This window comes from Amphiprion ocellaris, chromosome 8, assembly GCF_022539595.1.
Source record: "Amphiprion ocellaris isolate individual 3 ecotype Okinawa chromosome 8, ASM2253959v1, whole genome shotgun sequence".
Lineage (NCBI taxonomy): Eukaryota > Metazoa > Chordata > Actinopteri > Pomacentridae > Amphiprion > Amphiprion ocellaris.
In genome coordinates, this window is record NC_072773.1 from 6212375 (window position 1) to 6233906 (window position 21532).

General features: G+C 40.0%; 1 protein-coding gene across 3 annotated transcripts in view; it reads left to right on the plus strand.

The window, feature by feature from the left end:
- Window positions 1-21532, plus strand: part of spryd3 (SPRY domain containing 3) — an 87121-nt gene that overhangs the window by 22640 nt on the left and 42949 nt on the right. For all 3 annotated transcript variants that reach the window (XR_008602516.1, XM_023261242.3, XM_023261243.3), the window contains exon 7: window positions 19276-19425. Coding sequence is in view for 2 of the 3 variants with exons in the window: in XM_023261242.3 (XP_023117010.2) it covers window positions 19276-19425 (150 nt within the window). In the remaining variant the exon portion in view is untranslated. The remainder of the gene's footprint in view (window positions 1-19275; window positions 19426-21532) is intronic.

Here is a 21532-nt window from a genome sequence, read left to right on the forward strand (position 1 = left end):
ATCTGCACTTAAGTAGACACCAGTAAACAAATCAGTAGTTTACCAACAGTTAAATTAGATCTTTTCCATATCCTTCTTTACACTTGATGACACATCTTTACACATTATCACATTAAATGCTGGTCACGATGTTCCGGAGTTGAAATTCTGGCTTAAGTAGAGTTTTATTCAGAGCGAATTATAGAGTTATGTATACTGTAAACAAATCTGTTATGTATAGTGACAGTTTTGTGACTCTTCCAAATGGCTGATATGTCTAAAAAGTTGCTTTCAAGCTTTCTCATATGTGTGGGTGATTCATTTATAGCCATAAGAAAATTGTCTGATAGTGTTTAGTTGTTTCATTTACATGTAATACATGCAAACTGCTGTGGACATGCAAGTAAGGAAAACGCAGAGTTTGGTTTCATGAACAAACTCCTGGTGTGCTCTTTCTTCTTGTGGTTTCCCCCTCTTCACCATCCATGTTTTCTCTCTTCTATACTTGTTTCTACTCGTATGTACCTTTGTATGAGGGTACTTCAAAAAGTTCTCGGCCTTACCTGGAAACAAGGGGTCTAACTCCCATTTTGGGGAATAACTATACTGTAAAGCCTTATATCAGTGTCCACAAAAACTTAAATGTTTGTCGTCATTTACTTCGAGATCAGAAGCTAAAGAGAATGGAAATGTTGGTGACATTTTAGGCTCATTTTCAGGCCGATCATACCATATTTTTCTACAACTCATGATGAGACCTGGGTTCACCACTTTGATCCCAAATCAAAGAAACAAGGCAAACAATGGAATTAAGACTGGTTCTCTGTATCCCAAAAAGTTCAAGCAAGTAGCATCTGTCAGCAAGGTGATAGCTTCTTTGTTCTGGGACAGTGAGGGATTAAATCATCTGTGCTGTTGAGAAGTATTTGGAGGATACTTGGGAGACAATGCTGAAAAATAATTCGAAAAACAATCCTTCTCCTGTGATGTTTTCTGGTGAGACCAACAACTTTTTGAAGTACCCTCACAGGTAGAGTGATTATTAACACTGTTCAGTACTAATAGATTAATTTGGTACATAAAACGTTCAGCTACAACATTAAAACCATCAGCATAGTATTGTGCAGGTCCTTTTTGTTCCACCAAAACAGATCCTTTAAGTCATGGACCTTGCTGGGTGGGGCGTCCATGGATAGGACTTGTTTTTCCAACAGATTTGGGGAATTCTGAGACCAAGTCAACACCTTAAACCCTTAGTCAGGTTCCTCAAACCACTCTGAATGACGTTTACAAGATGGCAGTGAGCTTTAACCCTAATGAAAGATTGTTCTTTAGTCTCCTTTAACTTCAGTGTCCACCAATATCCAAGTTTCACTAAACCTTCATGGAAGAAGGTCCCATCTTGGGCCCCCTAAACAGGGAGCTTCTTCCATGAAGGTATAGTGAAACTTGGATATTGGTGGACACTGACGTTAAAGGAGACAAAAGAACAATCTTTCTCCTGTGATGTTTTCTGGTGACAACTTTTTGAAATACATCCTCTGTCCTTATTCTTCTTCCTCGCCCTCCTCTCATCCTATCCTATCTTAGTTTCCTCTTTTTTTTCTACAATCCTGTTTCACCTCCAGCCCACTTTTTTCTCACTTCCTGTCCTGTCTTCTTTCTTCTTTCCAGCTCTCCAGTATCCTTGTCTCCTCTCCGTCTGTCTTCCCTTATCCTCTTTCCTTTATGTTTGTTTCTTCTATTGTTTGTTTAACTCCTCTTGTCTTCTTTTTTTTTATCCTGGTTTCTTTTTTTATATCCCCCATGTCTCCTCTCTTCTATCCTTATTCTCTTTCCTCTCCCCATCCTTGTTTCCTTTCCTTCTATCTTCTCTTCTCCTCTCTTCTTTATTTTTGTTGCTTCCTTTTGTCTCATTGTTTCTGATTGGTTTCTTTTCATTTATCCCCCTTGTCTCCTCATCTCCCCTCTGTTCTTAATGTACACTTTTGATTTTTCTCTTTTTACTTCTCATCTAGCCTTTCTCTTACGTCATCTCTCCTCTATTGATATTGTTTCTTTTACATCATTATCCACTCTCCTCCACTCCATAAATGTCTTCTATCATTATTTCTTGTCATATACTCTCATATATACTCCCTTACCCCCTTATTTCTCTCAATTCCTTTTCTCTCCTTTTCCCCTTTCTTTACTTTCCGATCCTTTGTTTCCTTCCCTTGCCTCTTTATTTCCTCATTTAGTTCCTTCTGTGTCTCGTCCTCTTCATCTACTCCTGTTTGCTCTCTTTTGTCTTCTTTTCATCCTTGTTTTCTTCTCTTCTTTCTTCTCTCCTCTGTCCTTTATGGTTTGCTTCTCCTCTCGTGCTTTGTTTTTTTTTTTTTTACTTTGTGTTTACTCTCCACTCTCCTCCTCCTATTTAAGATTTCAGTAACATTTTTTGTCCTAAGCTGGAAGGTATCTTCTAAGGAGCATGGAAATATTTTTCACGTGTGGCTACACAACAGATATTTCCAGTCTGTCTGTGGTTTCCAGTGACTTACGGATCCATCGTTTGGTTGCCATAGATGAATTGCACCTCTCGGGCTCCTCGGTGATTCCACCCAGCAGCACCTCGCTAACGTTTGGTCAAAACAACGGGGTGTTTTTTGCATGTTGCTATTTGATAAGTGTTAGATAATCGCTGTTCCGGATGATAGCTGTCCTTGCTGATTGTTAAGGTGTGGGCCGGACAGGGTGACGGAAAAGATTGCTCCAAGATAAATGAGTTTTTTGACTGGTATGCTTTTGATGAGGCGGTACCGAGGAGCACAAAGCCGCAGAACTCACAGAACACAATGGTGATGGTAGTGACTTGTCTGCAGCTAAGTCTTTGCCTTTGTGAACTGTTTACATTACAGCAGGGGGGGATGGCCACTCCTGTTTAGATAGGTGGGTATCTGATCCTAGATTTCTGCCCACTATCATCATGCCTACCTTGCCAAGTATTCCCCCCTCCTGCTCTGTTTTATCTACTCTATTATAACGCTCTCATATTTCTCGTCACCGAATGTTGCACTTGTATCAATCATCTTGGTTGTCCTTGAAACGTCTCTGATAAAACTTTAGAAAATATGAAGATCCTTTTTAAGGGAGGTTTTTGCTCTGACCTTCTTTCTATTTTGATAAGCCTTTATTTTGCTTCGCTCTTTGTTTCTTTTTAACTTTTTACTAACTCGTCTGAAGGCCATTTATTCAGGGTAATGAATAATCTCTGTGTACGGTTCTGTTTGAATGTAAAACTTGAGTAAAAAGGAGTGAATTCTAGTTTAATAGCTGAGCCCTTGTTGGCTTGGATTTATCTATAAAGAGATTCACTGGAAGCTTCATATGTGATGAAAATAGCTTTGTAATTAAAATGGAAACATGAACTTGCTGCCGATATCATCAACCTCCTAACACGGGGCTTCAGTTTAACTTTTTTAATTAGTTGCACTAATAAACCTAATTATATTACATTTAGCTGTACCCTAAATTTTTCACCACAGTGTAATCTGTGTTCTTGTGAAGAGGATGTCGTGACACACCATTATCTCTTCGAAGTGACCTCCATTTGTGCTGACAACAATAAATAAAGAAGAAAAAGCACCATTTAATAAGCTACCTGCTCCAGCTCCTCTCCCACAAGAAGATAGTACAAAGGGTCTGAGAATGTGCATGGACAATGGCTGTGGAGCTTACAGCAGGGATCGGTTTATTACTGACTGGTCATCAGTGTAATTCGTAGTTACTGCACGGTGCTGGTCCCAGTTGAAACAATCTGCTGGCTCTTCCCCCAACCAAAAATGACTCCACATGATTTTTCTCAGACATGATTTCGGCATTAACAGGGGTTACAACGAGAATATCAGTTGGCATTAAATAATTATTTGTGGCAAAGTGTCTTTTAACACTCTTTATGCACTTTATTGGTTTTATCATATCATGGTAATGCTGTTCACTTTCATTTAATAACTTCAGTGCTCTTGGAGTTTCCTATTGTCACATTATGAAGAGCAGGAAATGGCTAAATTTTGTGCTGGTGCACCTAAATGAAAAAGTTATGCCCAGAAGTGCAACAAATTAAAAGGTTAGCCTGGAGCCCTGCCTTGTATTCAGTTCCCATGACTGGTATTTGGCCTAATTTCATTGTTTAACTGTTGCCCCTACCTGACTGTGAAGATTCCAACACTATTTTCATGCAAACAGAGGGGGTTGTAAGTAATCAGGGAAAGTTGGGACACCTATAGGATTTGGTAGCACCAACTTTCAAGGCTTGATCAACCTCCATTGCTGCAGAACAGCTGTTGTTAGTCCATTTCTTGTTCCCTGAAAAAGGCCTTTTTCTATAATTCTGAAACGTACATTACTTCTCAGTTTTGGGTAACCTTACCTTTGTTTTAACCTCTGGTACTTCACCACTTACCTTTGTGCCATTTCAAGCTATTCATTGGACATTCAAGCATTTCAAGCTATTCATTGGACTCGAACTACTTGAATTTCACTAAGAAAAATGGAAAAATTGGGGCATTCTAGAACTTTCTACCAGTAGTGTATATCTAAGTGACACATGTAAAAACATTTGCGGCCCACATCTTGTAACCGTGAGTGTAGAACAAATTACCACTCTGCTGAATCTGTGCTTTGAATTAATTTATTATTAGAAAAGAAAGTTGTGCATCCCTAATGTCCTGCGCCAAATTGTGCTCTCCCTTTATGACATCTGTGTGACAACTGATGTAAACAAAGGATTGCGCTTGAATTCATGCTGATAAAAAAAATATTAACCCAGAACCCAAACATAGCGTTACAGTGCTACAGCGCTTTCGAATGTTAGACCATTCTTGAAAACACAAAACTTTGAACCCATTTTTCTCAGAAACTACAGCAATTGGGTTAGACCACTCTGCTTCCAAGCACTTCAAATGTGTGAGCTACCGGATGCCTGGAATTTTCCTCAAGGAGATGAATAAAGTATGTAAGAACAACAACAACAACAACAAAACAGTAGATTGGTTGAAGAGTAGATACATTTTCAGTTAACCTGGATTCACTTTAGTTGCCTACAACTGTAAATTATTGTAATGATAATGGGCCAAAATGGTGTCAAAGATAGACATTAGTCAGGTAATGCTAATTTTTCCTCTACCACCACCACAGCGCCTACCCCCGCCGTAAAACCTGTATGCTACGGGTTTGAATGTGAACCACTTTAATGCCTTTTTAACCCTTTGATGCTTAGACCACATCAGGAGATACCCATTTTCCATTGGATTTGGGTCACTTTTGACCCATGTTATGCATCAAAGGGTTAAAGATAACCTGACTTGATCTCTATATGATTACAGACCTACATGGACATGCATTTTTTCTGCCTTTTGTCTCGACTGTCAGCGGAAGGTGTCTTACGCAAACACGACATGTTCGATAGCGATCCACATGAATGATTATTTATTTTTGCTTGCCACCGTGCTCCTGCTCTGTTTTTCTTGAGAGGAGGCATTTGGCTGCCTTTCCACTGTGTACGTGCGGCTCAGTGCGAACACGAGCCTCCAATCCTCAGCCTCCTGTTGTCACAGCAGTCGCTTTGCCCACCAACTTAATCCCCTCAGCTGCGGATGAGTGGGCCGACAAGTAAAGTGGACGGCACCTGAATCTACAGTTACCAGTTTTCCCAAGTGTGCCGTCGCTTCCTTGCAGCCCATATCTCCCTCTACCGCTCCCCTACATGTGGAGATTAGTATAAACCATCTTCAACATGTATGGATCGTTTGGGCCGTAGAGATGCATCAAAGTTTGAGCCTTTTTTCAGTAAAACTTGGCAGCATCCTCACCAGATCATCACCTCAGCGCAAAGTTCATGTGAATATGAAATAAGGATAAACCAATTATCGACCGGGTAGCTTATCGTGGCTGATATTTGGGATTTTCCTGATTATCGGTATCTGTATTGATAAATTAAATGTGCTACTTCAGGTCTCATGCAGCACCTCTCTCTATCTATAGTAATGATTGACCGATATGACTTTTTGGACGCTGTTTATTGGTAATCAAGAAAAGCCGTTAACTGATATTTGGAACCAATATACATTAATTGCAATGTTTTAACAGCATGTAATGACAACAACCTGTCATTCATAACTCAACTTCTTCACTAATAAGGGTGACTATAACTGAATATGTAAAAAAAGAAATAGGAGTGATTAATTGATCTCCTTTGTTCATGCAGGATCCATTGAGATTGATCAGTTTGTCTCCTGCTGTTCTTCTCTATTTCCTTTATATTTCACAGTTTTATCATTTTTATTTCCCACTTAAAGAATTATTGATTATTGTTTGCCAGACTCTGTTTCTGGTTAATCTGTGGCTACCTTCTAACTTAGCCGCTGGCCATTAGCGTAGCATTAACCACTGTGAGAGAAGCTAATTTCCTGGTTTGTGTTTCTTGTTCAGACATTTCTGAGACCACAGAGTGACGACAAACAGAGAGAGGAGGCTGATCAGACCTGAAGTAGAGCATTTAATTAATAAATAATCAGCTATTAATTTACAGATACGATAATTGGAAAAATGCTATATATCACCTACACTATATGACCAGGCCAATAATCGGTCTATGCCTAGTCTGTAGTCCCTCAGTTGTCTCAGAAATGTCTCAAAAACTGAGCAATAAACACAAACCAGAAATTTTTCTCACAGTGGCTAATACTATGCTACTAGCTAGTGGGTAAGTTACAAGGCAGCCACAGATTTACCTGAACCAGGGTGTGGAAACCAATAACTAATAATGCTTTAATATTTGGACCTTAGTCGGCAATACAAGTGACAGAACAGTGACAGATTAAGAAAATAGAGAAGAACAGCAGGAGACAAACTGATCAATCTCAGTTACATAAAACGAGGAGATAATTTAATCACTCCTATTTCTATTTTACATATTCACTGACAGTCACCTTTATTAGTTTAGAAACCTCTTTATGAATGACAGGTTCTCTGCTATCACATGCTGTTAAAACATTACATTTAATGGATATTGGTTCCAAATATCAGCCTTTCCTGATCACCAATAATTGACTACAATATCGACCCCTAATAAAAACAACCACCATTATTTCCCAAATCCCAAGGCTCAGTCATCAGTTGTCATGATACGTCTCTGTAATTAAAAATGACAATAATCACCAGTTGCAACTCAGTTTCTGACTTTATTAAAGGCTGTTTGATTCTCTTCTCTGCAGATCAGTGATCTCAACCAGGTACCAATACTGGTTGTCAGCCTTTCTTGATGACCAATAATCTGCATCGATATTGACTCAAAAAAGAAAAAAAAAAAACATACCAGTCGATCCCTAATATGATCCATAGCGGCGTCCATCGTTGCTCTGTTCCTCGTTGTACCTTTTCCAATTGACAGAGCCAGCTGTAATACCAACGCCCATCTAAGGTTGCCTGCTTCCTTCCTTCCTTCCTTCCTTCCTCTGGGAACAATAGTCATGGATCCCAACATGACACTGCTCCTGGATGAAAGTTCACAGCGTTCCCATCAAGTTGTTGTGGCTGCAGCCTCTCAGGCCTTAATGGTGCCACCATCACGGTTGCCTCCAAGTGTTTGAACTGAGCAGCGTGAGAAAAGAGGAAACTAAGAATTACTTAATCCAGGGAAAGTTGTCGGACTTGTGGAGGCCGGCTCGCTGTAGCTGATTCACACCAGATGACTGGGATAAAGCTGCCCCAAGGGGTTTATGGAAGTCCTGCTGTAGATAACTAGAGAGATAGGAGGTGACTTGTAGTTAAGTGTCAGCTTTTAATTGTTCGGTGGACAGGCTGTATTGTGCCATTTCCTATATTCTGTTATTGACTTTGTGTTGTAACAGTGCTCTAAATACATCAATACTACTTGATGGGACTGCCACTAAAAACTATTTTTCTATCAATTAATGCATTTTACAGTTTAATCTATTAAAAAAAGAATTGAGTATATACTGTATAAGCAATCAATCTTCCAATAAAAAAAGCTAAATGACCACTTTCATGAAAGTAAATTTTAGTTTGACAAGCTGTATGTCAATATGTAACGCAGCAGAGTACAAAATGCAAACAAAAATTTACATATTGAAGTGTAAAACTGGAAATTCCAACATGATAAATATAAATTTAAGCTCTGACTTCTCTGACTTTAGTAGTAACTTTGAATTCTTTTTAAATACAGTTGAATTGCCATCACAGCCATTGTTTTGAACTCATGTTTGATGAACTTGTCAAGTGATGTTGCTGTTTTAAAATCCAGATTTTAGCAGTACAGAGCAGCTGGTTAAGCTGCGTTTCAGTCACTGTTTTAATACTTTTTACAATAAAATTAGAGAAATATGTAAATGAGAACAGCTTTATTGGAGGTTCGGCTGTATTAAAATACAGTATTTGTGAGCACAGAGAGCAGGAAAGAAGTGCCTCCATGCCAAAAAGCACCTGTGTGTTTTCTCTCTGTATTGGCACTGGAGATTGATGTTGCTGCACCTCATTGTCATCCTGCTATGAGGGGAAAATGTTCTGCTGTGTTTGTATTTCTTTAAACCAGTCAATCATCTTGGGTGATGCTAATCCCAGGATGTTACAACTGTAATTGTTTTGGTGGAACATTTGCATGCAGGGAGGTTGGTATTAAAATCAAGAAAAGCGCTCAGAGAGCGCAGTACTCCGCCAACGCTGGTCAGTCGTCGTATCATTTCTGACTGATGAAATCTTGAAACAATTTTTGGCAAAAATCATGGTACCGTAGAATTTGGCCATTTAAGATAGATGTATGCACAAACAAAATGACCTTGTGCTGAGCACAGGCGTATGTTATGCGTGTGTACGTTATGTACGGATACTGAATCGCGTGACCTAAATATGTTGTGGACAGCAGGAATTGATGGGACTCGGAAACACCCCCACGATTTAATCAGTTGTTCTTTGTATGATTTGAGACGGATAGGTCCCTATGAGTCCGCAGGGGCCGATTTATAGTCGGATTGCAATCATGTAATCGTTAGAAAGGCAACTGACGTGGCGTTAACTTGTTGTCATAGTTACAGTGATGATAGGGAAATCTTTAACAAATCTGTAGATCCAGACTATAAGCCACATCACTGCCAAAATCTCCTCACTTGGTCCTTGTGTCACTTCTGACCTTCCCTGAAAATTTCATCCAAATCCATTAGTCCGTTTTTGCATAATGTTGTGAACAGACAGACAAATGTATGGAGTAAAAAGGGGTAACCCAAAGACAAAAACCAAGCAGGGCTTCCTTACAGCATGGTCCAAATCATCAACAAACTGTGAAATTTTTAGCGGGTACGTTGCTAGCACACCTAGACTTATACCCGAGTCAGACTAGCTACATCTTTACCAATGATTTGATTTTTCTTCTTCCTTGGGTTTGGGTGTGGGTTATTTTTGTTTTTTTTAAAATTATTTTTAAATTTGTGTGGTCACAAATTGTAGTTGTTCTTGTTGGTCACAAGAATTCTACTCCTTACCCCAGACTTTAGCGGTTCTTCACTCCGGACCAATAAAGTGTTGGTACCACTCTGGTTATGTGGCTTTCGAAATGCAAAGAACCGGTTCAGAACTGCCTCTGAAACAGCCCTCGAGCTGCCCGGGTGGAAAAGGGGACCAGTGACAAATTTAGGCCTTTAATGCATGATATTTGGAGGGCCAGACAGTGGGCACCCAAGTAGTTTGCATTAGGCAGCCATCTTCGTACATGTAGCGCCCGTCCGGATGTAAATTTTGGGCTGTACAAGGACATTGTGTGTCAAACGTCATGGGTAGATGAAGAAATGTAAACCATGTGGCCACTCATGGCGGTGTGGGCATAAAATGTAATTTGTGCTTGACTCTTTGTGCTCCTGGAGTTGCATTATATTCACATAACCTGCTGTTAGGTTACTAGATCGATGTGCGCCAAATGTAAATATAGGAACTTTTGAAATCCTTTAATGTTTGAGCTTCTGCACGCAGGTTCAGTAGTCTTTATTGTCAGTTCATCAGATAAATCCTACCTGTAAATTGTGCTCATTTGCCTCCCCCTCACTTCCAAAATGTGAGGCAGTCCCAGGTTCTGTCTACAACTTAACCTGTTGCCTTTGATAAATGCTCACAGATTTTAGGTGCAGATTTGACCTGCATATTCATGTTAGAAGATCTGGCCCTCTGCAATTATTGTGACTTTGGCTCGGATGGAACCTTTTTCAAGGTGTAGTCTTTGGACAATAGCGTTGACTTGGATGCTACTCCTGTTCTAAAACACCTTCCTCATCACCCTGAATTGTGCGCTTGTTTTAACCAGCACGAGCATACAGCAGCAATTTGGAAGCGGGAACTATAATAACTGTGAATTTATTATTCTAAACCTATATGTGTTGCCATATTTTCATGGCATCCTCTCTCCGGTACTATTTAGTTCTTACCCAAGAGTAATGTTGTGTTTTTCCGGCAGTGGCAACCATCCTGTAAAACTGTAACTTTTTACGACTTTGTCCAAATAAATCAGCACTCGTGGCAATACCTGCTGGCACTGGAGCCTCTAGTTAATTTGGACAACATCTTCCCAGCAGTAGTAATGGTGATAATAAATGGAGTGTATTAAAAGGTGTTGAAAAGCGCCACATGGCCAGTGAGTGATGAGGTGTCGGTGAAGGGCAACAATGTGGGTCTTTGGCTCGCAACAGTTCCAATGGAATTTTCACAGGGACGATTGATTGATTAAACCTGCAAAGTTGCTGCATACATCTATTGTTTTCATTCTTTATTTCATGAAATAACTTGCGGCTGTTGCGCAGTGTTACTGCCAGTATTTGATCTGATGTGTGAATTCATGTGGATCAATGCAGTCTTTCACTATCTTGCAGAATTTTAAACAAGCCAGCGGAGAGGTTGCCGTGAGGCATGCTTCATACATCCAGGCAAATATCATCTTGTCCTCGGACAGTAAATACTTGTTCACCTGACTCTCTTGCCATGTCAGTTTTGAGGTAATTATAGGTTGCGTTTTGATTTTGCATAATGTTTGGGTACTAAGTGCCTCTTTAAACTTCCTTACTCGGATATGAAAGGTCTGTCCCACAATAAGCACTTGTGATATCAAATGACGCGTTCCACAGGCCCAAACAAGAAAGTTGTTCAAACTTCATAATGACAGATTTATTTCGGTTGTAATGCTTGAAAATTACCCTAATTTGTTCTGCACGCATACAAATAAAATTTCAGATTTAGCTAGAAACCTGGTGTTTGAGTTGACTTTGAACATGTGACAATGTGGTAGTGATTTGTCGAAATTTCTAAAAAGAATTTGTAATGTGGTGTGTTGGATTGTAATGTAAATAAAGCCACAACATGGTTTTATAAGGGGACTTCAAACTGTTTTTGGCCTCAACTGTCCAACTGTAACTGTATACGATAAAGACTTATAGCCTATCACTCAAATGTTTGAAGCAATCAAAGTAATAATGACAGGAAAGCTTGGAGCTGGTGTGAATTTGAACTATTGCCCCATGAACCTCACTCACCTGACCTGCACTCTCGGATTTCCATCTACTTCCCAAACTTGCGCGGTCGCCATTTTCAGAGTGATGATGAAGTCGTGCATGCTGTTGAGGAGAATTTAGAGGTTCAAGATCGTCCATTAAGAAAAAATGAAACTTGAACATCAGTACCAAGTACATTGAAGTTCAAGGAGACTGTGGAAAAATAATGCAAGAACAATCAAAGAACATTTTAAAGGACCCTTGTAGGTGGAGTGGTTTTAAAATTGTTCACTACCAGTGGATGCATTTAGCACATAAAATGCTCATCGACAGCATATTGCTAATTTTGTGGAGGTCCTTTTTGTGCCACCAAACCAGATCCTTATAGTCCTGGAAGCTGTTGGGTGGGGGGGATGTCCACGGATAGGACTTGTTTTTCCAACAGATGCTAGCTCAGATTGAGATTTGGGGAATGTGTCTCTTTGTCAAGTTCCTCAAACCAGTCCAGAACAATGTTTACATGTTGTCACGGAGCATAATTCTGCTGAAAGAGGCCATCAGTTTATATCATCGGCATTGAGGGGTGTATGTGTGGTCTGTAACAATGCCTAGATAAGTGGTATCTGTCAAAGTAACATCCAGGATGCAAGGTTTCCCAGCAGAATATTGTCCAGAGCACACACCGCTGTTGGCTTGAATTCTTCCCTTAATGCATCCTGCTGCCATCTCCTCCTCAGATAATCGACACACATGCCCTGGTTGTAATGTTGTGGCTGATCCGTGTTTAATCTGTTAGCTGGTAGCCCATTAAAAAAGCAGCAATGACAGAGTGGCTGTGACCAGCTGTGGCATTACGGCGATGGTTTTCAGTCCATCAGGATATTCATCTTGGATGCCTTATGCACAAAAAAGTGACTGATGGACAAGTCAGATTTAGCTACTGGAGGCCATCCAACCCAAGTGAGAGATGAATCAGAGCAGGGAATCACAGCCTGTGTTCCAAGGACAAGGCCAGCTCATATATTTTCCAAACCAGAGTGCCACATTTGGCCTACATCATTTGCTTTTTATGTCCATATTTTAGTTTTCAAGCATGCAAACTGTAAGGATTTATTTCAAGAGAGGGAATAACGGAGCTTTCCAGAGATGAAAGAAACTGGGGACAAAAATAGACTTTTACAAGGTCTGCAATGGAAAACAGTTAGAAATACACAAAGAAACAAACACCAGAAAAAGCAAGATCTAATAGATTGACAGATAATTAATCCTGAGGGAAATTCAAGAATAATAGAAAGACTAATAGTATAAATGCAGTAAGTAGCTGAGTTATTTTGGGCTCAATTACTGCTGCAGGACTGTTTTGACATTGCAAATGGTGTGCGATGTTTGATCACTTGAGAGTTTGATTGACGATTGCGAACAACATAATAAGAAGAGGGCTCCTAATTTCAGTTTCACCTTTCTTTAGATTTCTCTGTCAGTTGTGACAGGAAACTGGCAGGACCACTCTCTGGGCGTTACATCTGTTTCCCAGGCAGCAGCTCAACAAAACATGGCCTTGCACAGCACCATCGCCATTCTCAGCACTTACAATTATAGGAGCGAGATAGCGAGAGAGAAAGATTGTCAGCTATCTCAGTGAGGCATGCTTCGCCCAAGGCTATGTCTCTTTTTCTGCCCTGTTGTCTCTCTCCTCCTTGCATTACTCAGCAGCAAGAAGTGGATAAAAAAAAGAAGGTGTGACTGAGTGCTCATCACACCGAAACTCTTTCCTTCTTTCCAAAAAAAAAAAAAAGCACAGTTGTCCAGGCATGAAAGTACAGCAGGTTAAGGAGACAACAGTGCACACAAAAGGGCAGTCTGCAGCCAGAAAGGTGGAGGCTAATGTGGAAACATGTTATCCATGTGAACAATTAATCAGCAGGGCATTACAAAGAAGAAACTCCTGTATAAAGACATGTGGTTTTGGCTTTTCAGCTTTCCCTACGTCCATGCAACAAACACAGGGAGTTCTCACATGCCATCCTGGTTGTTGTTTACATCCCTCCCTAGACTAACCCGGCAACCATGTGGCGTCATCCACTCAGTTACCGTAAGACTACAGACTATAAACCTGAGGGCTTTCCTGCATTGCTTAATGTCAATGTATTTTTTTTTTGCATGGTTTAAAACTTCCACAATCCTGAGCAACTGTTTCAGAACAATCTGCCTTTAAAGTTTCTTTTCCAATTCTGATTGCAGAATGTTGCTAATTATATGTCAAGCTGTTGATCTACTGGAAGTTTGATTGTGCAAAAACAAATGGATAGAAATAATGGAACTTTTTAGCATTATGAAAAGGCTAGCTAAATGTTAAAATCGGAGCATGTGAGTTTGTAGGAACAGCAAGATTATGAAAACATACAATCAAAAACCCAAAAACTCCCTTCATGTCGTCCTCCAAAGTATGAATAGATTGATTATCGAGGTTGATGTTTGGGAATTATTTGTATCGACATTTGTATTGAGTGATTATTGCTGAATACATTAAATGTGCTACCTGTGCTCTGATGCAGCCTCTCTTCTCTCTGTAGTCACTCTGTAGTCTGAATGTTTGATTACCTGATTGGTTGAAGGTGACGAGTAGCAGCCCATCACTGAAAGCTGTTGTTTACACAGAGAGACAGACGAGCACATTTGCAGAGCGGAACAGCTCTGATGAGTTAGTGGAGCTATGTTGGAAAGTGAGGTAAAAGATATTGCCGAACGTCTCTGTAGTCTTTTACAAGCATTCCTAGTTTCACTTTAACACAGAAAATTGCCCAATAGTTCAGTAATTGGTGTGAGTGCAGCTGGAACGTATTTTGCTGATGGTGCTAGGCTAATGGTACGTGTCCACAGAATTCGTCAATTTTTCGCATCCCATTCAGTGTCTCTGTGAAACGCACCGCATTGCATGCTGGTTGCGTTGCAGCTTGTTTCGAGCTGGCTTTCAGTGTGTCGCCCCAGAGCTTTTTTGCATGAGATAGTTTCACTTCTACTTTATGCAAATGAGGCATGACGAACAGATGTCCAATGCATAGCAAAACTTCTGTTAAACGTCTAGCCGTCGAACTGAAACAAGAACAGATTCAGTCGCTTATTTCTCACCTCAAATGCTTTCAAAAATACTTTTTGCTGAACTATTTTTAGAATAAAAGAGAAAGTTTGCAGCTGAGCTGCCATGTTGATCTGACGTTTCTACCGGACTGAAGGGCTGAAGGGCAGTCATGTGACCACCTAGTGGCCCGCAAGTGACACGCCCACCAAGCAGTTGATATTCAGATGCGGTGAGTTTCCATGTGAGAAAAAACAGTCCTGTGGAAATGTAGCTTAAGGGACTAGCTGTGTCTCTAGCCTGCTGCTATTGCTATCTGTTGCACCGTAACATCTTTCTATGGTCAGATTAAGTTTAACTATCTGTTCTACCTAATAGACATGGATCGCTAGCAGAGATACAGTCCACAAAAACTGAACATGTAGCAGAGCCAACTCTATAGCTACTTTTGCAGTGTTCAAAGTTATGCTAATGACTAGCAGCTAAGTTAGTAGGTAGCCACAGATTACCCTGAAACAGCGTCTGGAAAACAGAAACTACTAATAATGAAGAACGTAATAATAAAGAAGCCTAATCATGAATGACAGGTTTCTTACCATCACTTGCTGTTAATATATAGCAATTAATGTAAATCACTTCCAAAGGTCATCAGCCTTCTTGATTGGTGAGAATTGATATTGCCATTGGCCAGGAAAAACCCCACATTTGCATAACTTCCTGTTCAAAGCTAATATAGACTAACACAAGATAAATACAACTACACTTGTGTATACTGCAATGTACACAGCAGGCAGCCGCTGAAAGATAAATATACAAAAAATGAATCTGATCATCTGGCAGGTTTAGCAGTGTAAGATTTGCACTGCTAAGATTTGCATGGTTTACGTTGAACTGTAAAATGTGGCTACACTTCACCTGTCACTCTGGATAGCATTAGCAATGTGTTCGCCCAAACTTGAGGTAGACCGAAACTGATTTGCAGAAGTTCCACAAGTAGGCCGTTCAAATTATCTCATGTGGACTAAATGAAGTGATTCAACGGGCTTTGTACAGGTTTGTGACTGCCACAAATAACAGTTTTATCCTTTTTGTTATCAGAGCCCTTAATGTATAGAGACTTTCAAGTGATACAATAAAAAGACTTCTGAAATAAATTCTATATTCTAGTTTGAATTATTTGCCACTCAGGTCTACCAGCATTTCCATTCCTATTGTAATTCTCACACATTGGCTTTGACTGTAGAATACTGACAGAATATTTCTGCAGCTTTATGCAACCAGACTGACAACTAGTAGCTGATGAAATTATGTAACTGTAGCCACAGGCATCAGTTTAATAATCCTGTAAGGCCAAGTTGCTCCTCGAGTGAATACTCCCTCAGAAACATTCAGCAGAGCTGCAGTTTGATACCAGCTAAGTTATACTGCTCTCCCATGATCAGTTTGTCCTAATCAGCAGTATTGTGTGGAATTTTTGTTGACTGACAGTGCAGCGGCACAATCTTTTTTTGACTTTTTTGGCTCCCTAATTTGATCAAAAGTAGCTTGTGGAACCATACTCCAGAAAAGATAGTAAAGAAGAGGACTGCAAATTAAAAAGCTTGGATGTAAATGATGCATAGGGCTAGGCGATTATGGCACAACGGATCACGATTATTAATTTACCTTCAAAACAAAATGTTATTATTCTTTTACGTTTAATTAATTAGAGCTCTGCTTTCACTTCCGTGTTGTGTTGCCCTTTGGTTTGCATCACAGTAAGACTTACATTAACACTCCTCTTAACCTGAATTCAGTGCATCTCCTAAAATATCCAAAACATTTTACCGGGAATGCCTCACTTATTGAACACTTCTTTATCTACTGTTTACCAGTGTTCTAAACCAGCAGGTGGCTGTGCACAGCGAAGCCTTTAGTCTCTACTCAGTTACTGCAATACAGCAGCTCAGAAAGAATAAAAATTACTTTAAACAGAGTGGCATAAGGTACCCAACCCATGTTTACCCAAGTTGAAACCAAGTTTTCTATGAGCTGAGCATGCATTTCAAAGGTCAGTATTACAGCCGGTCATGTTAATTTACTTCTAGGAAGCCAAAAGCATTGGTTAGTATTCAATTCATTGTGCCGCCCTAGCAATAGAGGCTGTAAAATTTTGATTTGCAAAAATCCCCTTTAAAAAAATAAATTTTGACTGTATTTTTTTAAGATCTCAATGATGCACCCAATGCATTTTACTGAGAAACACTGACTGTGAACAGAACTAAGTTAGTATTTAAACGGAATTATGTAAAACTTAAAAATGAATGTAGCTGAGATTCTTATCTGGAGGCATCCTTTTAATGACAATGCTTCATTGCATTTAAACAACCTGGACTTAAATGTACGCAATTGTGTTTTTATCGTTTTTTTTTTTTTTTTAGAGTTTTAGAATGTTTTATATCGTATTATTGGTGCACTTAAGCAGCAGCTCTTGAATATTAAACCTAGAATTTGACGGTGCTTGTTTTATTTGGTGCTACTAGTACCTTGCTGTATATATTTTAAGATTATTATATTGATTGTATTTTCCTTAAGGGCAACATAATTTAAATTCTGTGCACATTTACAAGCAACCTTTTGATTTTATGTCTGTAATTCACCCAAGGTTTTCATTAACCAGCTTTGTAAATATATAGCTACACAGGAACTTTTTTTTTTAATACTGCCCCGGCTTCATTTCTGAATTATTTCCAGTTTGACGGATCACTAAGCAACAGGGAATAACAAAAAGGGAAAATGGTAATAACTTAATTGAGACACTTCACTTTTTTTGACATAGAGGTTGAATAGCTTTTCCCACCAGGTGTGTCCTTTAAGTGGCTGGCTAGTGAAACACAGCACACCCAGCTGGTGTTGTGTGTGCGCGCGCACGCACGCACACACACACACACACACACACACACACACACACTCACACACACACACACACACACACACACACACACACACACACACACACACACACACACGAAGGCTTAATACTGAAGTAATTTTGTCCACCCCCACCTTGTCTGTCATCCTAGCCTTTCAAACTGCACATGCTCACACATTCACACACATGCACTCACAAGGCATGGAAACACTGCTCAGCCTAAAGGCTTTGTGGTTGCCTAGCTGCCCACCTACTCACCTGTACCCACCCATCTTCACCTGTTTAGATGCTTAAGACCAAAATAGACTTGAAACTAATTGCATTATCGCCGTGCATTGTATGTGCCGTCTCGAGAGGCTGTTGGTACTTGCAGGAGAGTCGCCGTGGGCGGTTCACGGAGGGCTTGGAAGTGTCAATCCATCATGGTGCCCGCTCACTTAGGACACATTTGCAAAAGCCGGTTGCGTGGTTAAGTCCCTCGCCTCTATAAATACACCAGGGCAAAGATCCTGCCCAAGCTTGATCAGCTGTGTTTCCCTTCCACCCTGCCCTCATCGGAAGAGGTGAGACGCTTTCAGATGGCGTCGCCTCGAAGGCATTCAAGGTGAAAGCGGTTGTCTGCAGCCACGTTGTTGCCTTTGTGAGGCTAGACAAACAGATGCTTTTGACTAATGTAGATTCGCTCACAAAGACAATTCTCACAGGTTGTTAGCAGGTTTCATCTTTACCACTGTTCACCATTATACATAGTTAAGTGTGTCAGCATGTCACACTACATATTGTGCCAATCAGTGCTGTTGATATTTAATAGAATGGGGAACTTTGAATTTAGTGCCACCTGCAAAACACATGCCTGTCAGCTGACTTTACCCTGTCTGTACCATATGTCACGGCAAACCATGCAATAGTTGTCAGGGGTAATTGGATTATAAAGTCAAAAAATGTACATCAGAGAATCAACAGTCTGCCGGCTTCATCACAACAGAACTGTGGCTGTTTGCCCAAAATTTTCTAAACTTACATTGTATTTTTGTTTATTTCTTTCCATAAATGTGTTTATTGTACATGTCAAAGGCCTGCAAACCTACAAATCCCAAAGTCCACGCCAAACGGAGTTATTCTCTCCGATGTTAAGTCCAGGTTTTTCTGCCGTTATTTATTTACATCGGCATGTAACGTATTTGCGTAATACCTGACTAGCATCTAGTTTGGACCTTAAGCAAAGAGTTGACTGCTTCAATCCATCATTATTTCTTCACTGGAGCTGCTTCTGCCTTTGGCACAAACATAAACTCTTAGATCTTAGGTTATGGTACATTACCAACGCTACCTAATTTTTATTAGATCAGCTGATCAGTCAGAGCAGACTGATCCTTTTTACCTTCTTGTATCACCTGTCATAAGTGTCTCCTCATCTTGTGGTTCATCAGCTGTGGTTGCAGCACTTTTACAACTTACTCTAAGTTTCCAAATGGAACCAGTGGGCTTCCAGTATTCACTGCTGTTATATGAATCCACAGCTGCACGAAATGTCTGACTACGGTTTCTAATGTAATGTTGAACCACAGCCAAAGTTTTTTCCTAAATGGTTTCATTTTGCCGTTACACCAGTTTAAAAAAAAAAAAACTCACACCTTAAACAACATTATTTGCAAAATGCAGTCAGTCATTTTTAGTGTGGAGCCCTGCAAGCATTCAGCTGGTAATGCAAGTCTGTTGTTTATTTCTTTACATTTTAACCCCCATCCCCCTTCCTCTCTCTCACCTCTCTTTATCTCCCTTCTCAGCTCTTGGAGTACGTTGGCAAAGGAAAGAGCATTATGGATGTGGGTTTGGCCCAGGCCCGCCAGCCACTCACCACCCGCTGCCATTACTATGAAGTGGAGATTGTCGATGCCGGGGAGAAGTGCTACATTGCCCTGGGCTTGGCGAGAAGGGTGAGCTTTCTAAGAAAAGAATGGCTTTGGACAACATCACACACACCTACACTCAACAGAGTAGAGAGTTTTTTGTGTTTTGCATTTGCCGTTTGGCCCCTACCCCTATTTTTCCACATTGTCATATATCAGGAAGTGTAGCTCTATGATTTCAAGGGATGTGGACTGCATGAATAAGTCTCTCACTGGCTTACTCTTGCATTCTGCTTTTTTAAACTTTTCCCTCTTGGTCCTCACAGTTCAACAAGTGGCTGAGCTAAAAACATGCTAATGATGGAAAACTTTGACAAAAACCTGAATTGGGAATTAGGTAGATAATTACCATGTGCAAAATGTTCCTCAGACTCTGTCTTGGGAATGTTGTAATCTTGGCCCAGTGGAAGAGTAGCAGCACTCCTGTCCTTCTATAAATCCTTCCACATACATGCAAATCTCTGTGCATGGAGAAAATATGATGAGTGGCTAAGCCAGTAAATCCCTTTTCAGATGACAAAGACTGTGTGGAATAGACTCTCGTAGTAAACACAAGGGTACAGTCATAAGCCTGATTTTCATTCCCATTATCCAGCAGCTTAGCCATTCTCTTTGTATCTAATGGCCTACTTTGGGGAGATGAAACGCCTCCAAGAGGAAAATACAATTAGAGAAATTTTAACACTCTCATTTGAGCCCTTATTTCTTTTTCCAAAGAATGCACATGTGGTTCCCATTTCAGCATTAGCACCGCAACTTGTAGACAGACAGGCTTGTAGATGTTTTGAAGAGGAGTAAGACTGATGGACATTTAAGGTCCCATTTGGTGGAAATCTGTATTTAATATGATTTATATGTTTTATAAACTTGAAGGTGTAAAAATGAAAGCTGTGAGGATATGAGGTTATTTACTTCTGCCGTTCCTGTAGCCCTCCCCCACAACAATATAGGCTCCTAGCTTTACAAGCCAGTAGGAATTACATCAAGTGTCCATGCAGAAACAGAGCAGCTGCCTTGTAGTTCACCAGGTTTATTTACCTTCTTTAGCTGCTTCTGCTAACTCTCAAACGTCTCAGCCACAAACAAAACACACCAAATGCCCTACTGTTGGCTGCAAGAGTTAACACAAATGTTTTCATGCACTCCCAGCATCTAAAGAACTAAACTCCCAGTGGATTCATTTTATTTTTCATGGTAATGTCACCACAACAATAGGAAAATCCTTTGTTGTTTGCTTGTTGCGTTAAAGTTACCACTGGCTTTGATTTTAATGTCCAGATTTCAGTGTTCGGTGTAAAATGTAAAGCTGATGGATTATTTTTCAGAGATGGAAACCCAATAATCAAGAATTGGATTGGTTACTGTGTTTTCATGCCGTCTCTTGTGTGTCAGTTCAACCTAAACTCAGTTACTGTTTACATCTGTTAGCTTCTCTCTTTCTCTCTGTGCTCACATAAATTGATATTAAATACAGACGAATTCGCAATAAGGTTGTTTTCATTTACATATTTTCTTGTTTATGTTGTTGTACAACAGAATGAGAAAAAAATACAGTCTACTACATTAAGAACAAGAAAAGCACTCAGAGTGCGTAGTACTCTGCCTAGGCTGTTCATTCCTCCATATGGCATTGTCAGAAATGCAGCATTTTATAAATGCAGGATTTGTTTTTTTCAGTTATTGATGATTAGAAATCACGGCAACATATAATTTAATATAGATGTACCCACAAACAAAATGACTTTGCGCTGAGCACAGGTGTGTGATATGCATGTGTACGTTATGTACGGATACCGAATCACGTGACCTGAATATGTAGAGGGCAGCGAGAATTGATGAGACTCGGAAACACCCCCACAATTTAATCAATTGTTTGTTGTATCATTTCCGAAGGATAAGTCCCGATAAGTCCGCAGCGGTCGATTTGTAGCAGGATCGCAATCATGTGATTGTCAGCAGGCAGCTGATGTAATATTCACTTGTAGCCATAGTTACAGTGACACCATGCCGCTATCTGGCAATGATGCAGAAATCTTTAACAAATTTGTGGATTTAGACTATAAGCTGCATCGCTGCCTAAATCAAATCACTTGGTCCTTGTTTCATTTCTGACCTTCCCTGAAAATGTCATCCA